The sequence below is a fragment of the Semicossyphus pulcher genome, unplaced genomic scaffold (assembly GCF_022749685.1).
Source record: "Semicossyphus pulcher isolate SPU_LCO1_2020_fin unplaced genomic scaffold, fSemPul1.0.p SCAF_17, whole genome shotgun sequence".
In the NCBI taxonomy this organism is placed as follows: domain Eukaryota; kingdom Metazoa; phylum Chordata; class Actinopteri; order Labriformes; family Labridae; genus Semicossyphus; species Semicossyphus pulcher.
This window is the reverse complement of record NW_027211681.1, coordinates 28,067,501-28,076,698: the sequence shown is the minus strand read 5'-3', so window position 1 is coordinate 28,076,698 and position 9,198 is coordinate 28,067,501. Positions and strand designations below refer to the sequence as shown.

Below are 9,198 nucleotides of genomic sequence, written 5' to 3'. Positions count from 1 at the left end.
ACTGAATAAGCCCCGCCCCCAACATTACAAAGCCCCGCCCTCAGGCCTCATTTTCCCTCCAGATCATACCAGGAAGAAGAAACAGAACCACAGTGTGAGTTGGAAGTCAACTTTTCACCTTAATTAACCTGTTTATTTGAAAGTGCGTGCATTGTTTCAAAGATAACACTTTTACATTTATATTTATATTTACATTTATATTTATATTTATATTTACTTTGCTAGATGTTTTCTGATGTACCAGAGATGTACCAGGCTGTGGATGAAGTTACAACCAACCTACACTAACCTGTTACCATTATCTGTTTAACCATGTTCACACCTGTAATTTTTCACTTGTCCTTTAGACTGAAAAAAATCCTCCACAAACCGGCGTCCACCTGTCAACCTTTCACCCCTTTGAGTCTGTGAGCTGCTCTGGAGCCTGCGTTTCAATGTGCACGACATCTGATGTTCTGTGAACCGACGGCAGCGAAAACAACAAAGACTTTTCAGCAGATAAACATCAAACACTGCAGACTGTAGTCAGAGCAGCTGTGGAGCAGATGAGAGCGCTGCAGCAACACACCTCTACCACTAGGTGTCACTAAAACACAGGTTTATACACATGGCTGTTCCACTGATGGTCAGCTGAAACTAAAGTGGGGGCTTTTATTTTGAAGAACTCCCAGAAGACAGTTAATAAAGTACCTGTTATTTAGCTTATATTACTTCTAGTATTAATATCACTTCAGTTTAAAAACTTATATCACCATATTACTATTAATACCATACAACAGCTGCTACCACAAATATTAGCAGTGTTGTAAGAGGTAGTGTTTATGCTAGTGAACGTAGCGTAACTAAACTGCAAGTTAGAGCCCTTTATTCAAGTTTTATTGACGTAAAAGTGTAGAAGTATTATTCGCCATGTACTCTATTATATCAGTGTGTCTATATCACTGATTAGTGCCTCTGTTTGATATATTATTAAAACTGTCATCTATAGAACATCACTGAAAAATATCTCCAAACTCAGTTCAAAGGAAAATAAAACACCTTTAACTTTCCCTCAATACATTTACCAGTGTTGTGACCAAGTCATCTTCTCTCAAGTCTCAAGTAAGTATCAAGTCATTTTTTCTTGAGCAAGTCAAGTCGAGTCGAGTCCTTAGTTAAGGCAAGTCAAGTCCCTTTTTTTCCACCCCAGATCCAGCCCTCTTACCTGTAGTATCCGGTCTTTATAAAGAGAAAACACAAGGTGTTAGCAGCCCGTCTAATAATGATGTTATTGGTCAGTTTATATAACCTGTTCAAACAGTCTGACAGTGAATTGTATCTGTATTATCTTGTCACAGACGCAGCCATGATGATGGTCTGCTCTGAGACCGTGTTGAGTAGTAACGAGTACGACTGATGAGGCTTCTCTTTGGGGGCTTGATGTTGCGTGTTGCCATGGCGAGGAGTTTGACTGACAGCCAGCCATCCAATCATGACAATCACACACCGGGGAGCTTTTTGAGCCGTCCAGTCATGACTCCCAGTTTGTGCTGCGTACAGACTTGATAGTTAGACAGAAACTTGACAACATTGAATTTGATCATTTAACAGCTAACTTTCAAACTTATGAACACACGCAAGTCATCCAAGTCATCATGCCTCAAGTCAAGTCAAGTCTCAAGTCATCAAAACAGTGACTCGAGTCGACTCGAGTCCAAGTCTCAAGTCCACATCTCTGACATTTACTTATATTTCACTGCTGACTTCTGGCTTCTACTCGTTCCTATAGCCTACAATTACAACTACTGCTACTCTACTTTGCTCCAACTGTAAGTGTCTCTCGTCCTTCTGTAAGTACAATAAAAAGTAGTGCCATTACTTCAGCTGCAACTCTCACTCCTACTGCTACAGTAGATTTAACGTCACTACCACTGAAACTGCGGCTGCTACTCTTAATGCTAACATCACCAGTACTAACAGCTACTTCTACTCCGTCTCTGCTTACATGTAACTAAACCTGTGCTTTACTTACATTTGCAATGTTGGAAGTTTAACTACATTTATATCTGCGTAGTGATTCAAGTCGTTAAATTACTGCTTTTGCCGTTTTGGTGTTTTTAGTTTAGTTTCATTCAGAGAGGATTCTTTTTTATTCTTTTATAAATGGTTCTCTCCTGTAATCAGTCCCAGCTGCTGGGATGCTGTCACATGGTAAGAGATATTGATGCAGTCAGCACTAGACGTTGCCTGGCTAACACCTCCATCCAAGGCCTGTTTTGCTTTTTACTCATGATGAACTGAGTCCTCTTAGCTGCTTTGTATGAAAGCCCTGAGCTGACATGCGTTTCAATTTCTGGTTGTTTTCTTGAGATCTCGACTTACTTATCCCGTTATCACGAGAAAACCAGCTTTGATATCTCGAGATAACGAAATAACAAAGTCGCGATCTCCAGAAAACAACTGAAATAATTTGTTATCGCGGGAAAATGGATTAAATAAAATGTATGTCTGCTTAGGGCTTCCGTAACTTTGTGCAGCTGATGAGCTGAAGGTCTGAAAGCAGATTGTAACCTTTCCCAATCCCTTCCCTTTACTCTGCACATGCTCAGTAGGATTCTCTCTCTGCCTGCTGGGATCACTTCACCATGGCAGAAGTTAAAACTGATGCTTGAGGTGTGAAAGTTACTTTTTGGTTGTACAGTATTTTTCTTCAGTTTGTGACTGTGAATTTAAACTTTGATCAATTTTGTCTCTAAGGTAAAACAATGCTAACAAAGGTGTAGCTAGCTAGCATACAAGATTGTATAATGTCTGCTGTAACAGTGTTAATATCAAATATCATTAAGATCCATTTTTAATGAAATGGAAACAGAATGTGTCGCTCCTAACTCTTTTAAAAATGTAATGAATATGATCTCCCTCTTGGTGGGGGAAACTGTAACACTCTGACTTCATCCATTAAATCACACCTCATTAGTTAAAACATAGCAATATCTTAATTAATTAGTGCACATATATATGTTTATTATATTAAAAGATGACAAGTGTATTTTAAGTAATCTGTGAGTTATGAAGGAAAATGTGAAAAATGTTACAATCGCCCCCGGTGTCCCCTACTCTTATCCCTCTGAATACTGCTACCATCCTTCTAATATTAGCGCTATAAGGAAGCTAAGCTATGGCTACAATCGATATTGATGCTAGCTGGTATCAGCACTTCTGCTTTTTCTGCTACTTCAGTTATTCATATGCATACCACCACTTTACAACCACTGTTTGACGTAATATATGAATGATTATTGAAATTAAAGCCGTGTTTATATTTCTGCTGATGTTGTTACCGGCTTTAAGTTTGACTTTGACAGCGAAACGCAGTAGCTTTTAGATTCTTTACATTCAGACTGATATTCTCATGACTATTATTATGATATGGTAATAGCACGTGACTCTGCAGTCCTTCGGGTCTGACGTCACCCGCCCCCCGCCCCCTCCTCCTCTTCCTCGGTCCGCTCCGCTCTCTCTGCGCTCACTGAATCCAACATGGAGTAAGGAGGAGATGGGGCTCGTGCGGGGCCATCCTCACCGACACCAGCGCTCCGTTTTCAGTCACCGCGTTCCAGTCCGGCCCGGCGGGGGAGGAGGAAGAGGAGGCGGCAGAGGAGGAGGAGGAGGAGGCAGAAGAAGAAGAGGAGGAAGACAAGGCGTAGGAGGAGGTGGAGGAGGAGATCTGATGCGCTTCTTCTGATGCGCTCCTGTAATTGAGGAGTAAAAGGAGAAGACGAAGAAGACGAGGAGGAGGAGGAGGAGGAGGAGGTGGTGTTGGAGGAGGAGGAGGAGGGAGAGACGGAGATCCGAGGATACATAACGCACATCGGGGTTCGAGCTGCAAAGCGGGAGAGAACCGGATCCGCCGCCGCTTCTGCCGCTGCCGCTGAAGGGCGCGGAAACATGAAGACACCGCACCGTGCTGCCGCGGCGGGAGCTTGTTATTACCGGAGGTGAAACGGAAAAAAATGAGCGAGGACACGCGCCCAGACGAGTGAGTACCCCCCCTCATCCCTGTACCCTAACATCACACCCCACCTTATCGATATTATCAGTATTTATTGTTCTGATTGGCTGCTTGTTTGCGCGCCGCCGCTGATCTTTCTGCATTGATCACATGGATACACACTGGTGCTGGTGTGTTGTTATGTGATGAAGGGGTGCAGGGGCCCTCCTCATCCTCCTCCTCTTCTTCCTCCTCGTGGAGAGGTTGGCTGAGGTCGGGCAGATTTCACAGGAAGGAGAAACGTGTGCAGCCTCCTGCAGATGTGATTCAGTCATAACAGAGAGGAGGAGGTGGGGGAGCAGACAGAGGAGGTTCTGCAGGACTGACATGACACATTCAAACATCTCTTTATTCCCCTTCATGCATGTTGTCCTTCGGTCATGAGAGCAGAGAGGATCAGGTTCCTCCTCCGTGTAAAGCAGCGGTTCTCCTCCTGTGGATCATGACCCTGCAGACTGAGGCCACTGTGTGTTGTGACTCATCATCAGGCTGCACATGTCTGCAGGTTCAGACCAGTTCAACCAAACGGGGATTATTCCTGCTCTCTGTGGGGCTCAGAGAAAATGAAACCATACCTGAGGAGGCCTGACACGGCAACAATCTGATCAGTCATGTTTCAGTGTCGATCAGGATCCATATTTAGAGTTTCATGATGATCATGGAGGCCTGAAGAAACCAGACGTTCATCAGTTACACTTCAGAATATAGTTGATTTACATGAGCTAAAGATATTGCTTTATGCTTTGATTTGAAGTTCACCTAATTAAAACCAGTGAAGGCAAACTACAGCCCGAGACATACCTGCTTTTCACTAAGCATTGGTGTGTGCATGATGGCTGCAACACGTTCCCTGCTTCTGTTTGGAGCGCCGGCTGTGAACACTACATGTACGCGAGCTGCAGTCTGCACATGAGCAGTAGGGGTGGTGTCGAGGCAGAGGGGGTGTGACAGGGTCAACACAGCAGCAGGGACAACAAGGGCAGAATGTTCTGCAGACGAGCTGATAGACCGAGTCCACAATGATCCACATCTGTACGATGTGTCGTTGCCGCTGCACAGAGACAAACACGCCTGTCAAACAGCTGCAGACAGATAAGTTCTGTTTGAGAAGTCGACGTGGAAACCTGCAAAACTAAATGGGAACAAGTCCGGGAGCGTTACGTCCGAGCACGGAGGAACATGTTGGAGAGACGGAGTCAGTGCAGACGCTGTGTTCTGTCCAACGTCCTCGAGTGTCTCCATGTCTGTTGTTTACATCCTGAGCTCGGCCTGAGCTCTCTGGTGCGCCCTCTGGAGGTATCCTCCAGTAACACACGTAGTACAGAGACAAGTTTGTGAGCGATTGCGCTCATGACGCAGACGGTTGTGTACGCGAACACAAGGTTACAGGAAGTCTATCTCTGGCCTTACACCTTACCTGTTGACGTTAGAGTTCCTGCAGTTTTATCTTTTTAAAGGTTTCTAACGGGAGCCGAATCATCTGCAGAGATCTCCTCCTCTCCAACACATACCTGGTGGTAAAAACCATCAAAAACACTGAATGAATGAGTGACTCTCTTCTCTCCGCTGAGGGGGCTGCTAGCTGAGCTGGCGCTAACTTCCGTATCATTGACGACATGTTGCCATTTTTGGAGGACAGCTAGAGTTCACCTTCACTGTCACGTCCATCCCCTTGGCTTCACTCTTTCCTCTTCCTTTTACCTGAACTCTCCGCAGAGAGAAGTATAAACTGCGCACTAACTGTTTAGATTATTTCCACTGAGAGACAGCCTTTAAGATCTGTAGCTGTTAAACATATCAAAAGTTGATCATTATTACGGATCAAAATGTATATTGATCCTCTATCAGCATCATTTAATCTCTCTAAAACACAACAGGAAGTTGTTGATTTTCTGACTCTTCACAGATGTTGTGGTCGCGATTATTTGATCTTTCACTGCAAAGATCAAAGCTGGACAGTTTGTGTCTCCATCATCATCCAGAGAGGTGTGCTTGACCTTGATTTAGTTTGGATGCAGCCCTCTGCACCTTCCAGTCACACTGTCTGGTCTGAACGAGGCCTCAAACATCTCACGGCCCCTTAAAGGGATGCTTCAGTGGTGAGGCAACAGTTTGGATGCCAACTGGCGTAAAAAAAGATGAAGAATACTTAGAAGGAGAAGGAGAAGGAGAAGAAGACAAAGAAGGTGAAGAAGACGAAGATGAAGAAGAAGCAGAACAAGAGGAAGAAGGAGACAGAAGAACAAGAAGAAAGAGAAGAAGGAGATGAAGATAAAACAAGTAGAATGGAGAAGAAGAAACGACCAAGAACAGGAGGAAGACAACGAAGACGAAGAAGAAGAAGAGGAAGAGGAAGAAGATGAAGAAGAAGAAGAGGAAGAAGAAGAAGAGGAAGAGGAAGAAGACAAAGAAGAAGAGGAAGAAGAAGGGTGATACATGATGCATGACGGAGGCAGAGACAGCGACGTCGGCACCAGCTGCTCCGGTGAGAGATGGCGGTGGTGATGGAGGTGACGTAGTTTAAGTTGTGCACACGTTTTGTCTTCAGGTGATTTTTTAGGTTTACAGTAAAAAATAAAGTTCATGAGCATCTTTTACTTTTACTTTAACACTTAAGTAAATATGAGACACTGATATCAGAACAGCTGACTCTCTGTGATATCTGATCTCCAGTCTGTCAGGTGCTCCATCCTCCACTGGATACGACTACCTGTAGTGCCTTTGCTATTCCACCTCTCTGACAGCAGCTACTCCAACTACTACTGAGAGGCCTACAGCTCCTGGCACTGCTCCGTGTATTGCTGCTAGTAGTTGTGTTTGTAGTACTCGTGTCTCTTCTGTTACGGCCCTCGCTTGGTTGTAACAAAGTAAAAGAGCTGCAGAGTTTGAATGAAGCGCTCTGTGCGTGCTGTTCTTGAACGCACCCACAGTTCTTTATGCAGAGACCTCAGCTCATCAGCTTCTTTGTCTCGGGCGGAGAGCGTAGGCAGCAGGTAACCTGACGGAGCCTCATGCTGTTCACACCCCTGCAGGTAAACACATGACTCATACGGCCGCGTGCAGCCAGATAATAGGCTCAACTGGAGAGATGTTTACCCAAAGAGCACCAGTGTGCAGAGAGCGAGCAGGTAGCAGGCTGCTTTAATCAATAAGATGTATCTTTGAGTCGACACTCAGAAATCCAACACATACTTAGGATGGAACTTAATGTTCAAATGAAGAGGTCAGTGCTCAAAGTAGGGCTGCAGGATTTATTGGAATCAACTAAAACTGAAACTTTTTGCTGTTTGAAGCCAAAAAAGACTCACCAGCTTTTTATTACCGATGACTAATGTACAAGAAAAGTTTGTTTGCCATCAGTGCCGACCAATGACTGTTTATAAAGATGGCCGACGTCTCCTCCTGCTCTTGTTGTACAAAAATGAAGCTAAACCCCCCCGAGTGGGCGCTGCCATCTCGCTCATCTGTATCCAGAGTGTTGACGTCCCGCCCCTTCCTCTACCCGACACACACCTTTACCTTGTGTCCTTGGCGTGTTGGAGCCCTCAGGTGTCCTTGGCGTGTCGGAGCCCTCAGGTGTCCTTGGCGTGTCGGAGCGATCAGGTGGGCTCAGTCTGCAGCAGAACAGCTTCTTGTGTCGGTCTGAAGCAGATATTCATGCTGATGGAAAGTTCAATGACTGTAGTGTTAGTGTTAGTTACGTCTCCTCTCGCCGTTCCTCCTCTACTCTGCTACTCGGGAACAGAACGCTGCAGGAGCCCCATTTGTCCACAGAGCTGTCAATCATGAGGCCACGCCCCCTTTTTATAGCATCAAATAACTAATTAAAAGTAAACTTGTCAGAACAATGAACACTGTGACATAAATCAGCATGATAAGAACTAACTATAATGACAGAAACCATGTTTGAAAAAAGTGTATTTGACGTGTATTTTGATTTTATAGTTTGACTCATGTCCCATCTGTTAACATGGAGGAGGCGGGGCTTATGAGCTATACTGCAGCCAGTCAGCAGGGGGCGACAGAGAGGGTTTAGGGAGCTGTCATGTCGGCCATCTTTAATACAGTCTGTGTTTAAAACAAAGAAAAAAAGAACAGAGAGTCATTTGAATAGAATCCTAACAGCGTGATGCACCTGCAGAATGAGTCACAGGCAACACGTGGTCGGACATCCCCGACCTCAAACAGCCTCGTCCTCAGAGGAGACGCTAATGAAACGGCTGTTTAGAGCACTTTAACCAGCCTGTGGTGCAGACGTTACCCAGAGCACAGCAAAGTGATCACCTGTCTGTTAATATGCACACAACGCTGCTGCTGTCACAGGTGATGTGGGCGGGAGGATCGAGACAGACGCTCAGTTACGCGACGCAGCTTTTCAGTGAACGCCTTCTGGTCATCATGCTGGTTAACACCATGGCTACGTATCTGAGCGTTTCCCTTTAGTGGCGAGATCACATGATCTGCTCTGTAGCTTGAGTGTTGTCTGTGGAGGATTCTGAGTTTCATTTGTCCTGCGAGGGACCGAAACCCTCCCCTGCTCCTCTCCTGTTTTTGTGGGGGTGTTTTTCTATCGATCGGGCAAACCGATGCCCCCGAACCGGCCGGCACAGAGCTGTCGATAATGCCACAGGGAGGGGGCTTAAATGACATTGAGGAAAGGTCGCAGGCAGCAGCGTCCCTGGTACTCTGGCCCCGCCCACACAGGAAGACATTGATTGTATATCAGTGCTGACCTCCATGTGAGCGGCTGGTGACCTGTGCGTCCAGCTGAGGGGTCAACGATGTGGAGACGAGCTGTTGTTTAATGTCGGGTTTGGGGAAAATCTATAACAGGGCTCAGTGATCATTAAATGTGATCATTGATCTTTTTTTACTGAGTTTAAAAACAATAAAAAAGTTCTTTATTACTGATAACACAAGTTTGAATATTTAGTGATACATAGTGAGTCAATACAGATTTTTGAATTGTGCTCATGATTCCATCTTCATCCTTCCAGAAGAGTTATTTACATTCTTTACTGACTGGTATTAAAGTTGTCGTTTAAATCGCTGTGTATTAAATCAAGCGCTCCCTAAACTAACAGCCCCTCCCCCAGGGGGCGATGGAGAGGTTTGGGCTTCACTTGTGGGGGAGCTGGCGTGTCATGTGATGAGCGCCGACCTTACAG

The 9,198-nt window shown here is 45.1% G+C and overlaps 1 protein-coding gene across 2 annotated transcripts in view; it reads left to right on the top strand.

The window, feature by feature from the left end:
* Positions 1-3,516: 3,516 nt before the first annotated feature.
* spred2a (sprouty related EVH1 domain containing 2a) overlaps positions 3,517-9,198 on the top strand; it is a 25,232-nt gene continuing 19,550 nt past the window's right edge. Inside the window, exon 1 of one of the 2 annotated variants that reach the window (XM_069665997.1) lies at positions 3,517-4,018. In XM_069665997.1, the coding sequence (XP_069522098.1) occupies positions 3,993-4,018 (26 nt within the window). In that variant the 5' untranslated portion in view covers positions 3,517-3,992. Of the gene's footprint in view, positions 4,019-6,207; positions 6,516-9,198 lie in introns of those variants that run through there. The other variant, XM_069665998.1, reaches the window with a different exon arrangement.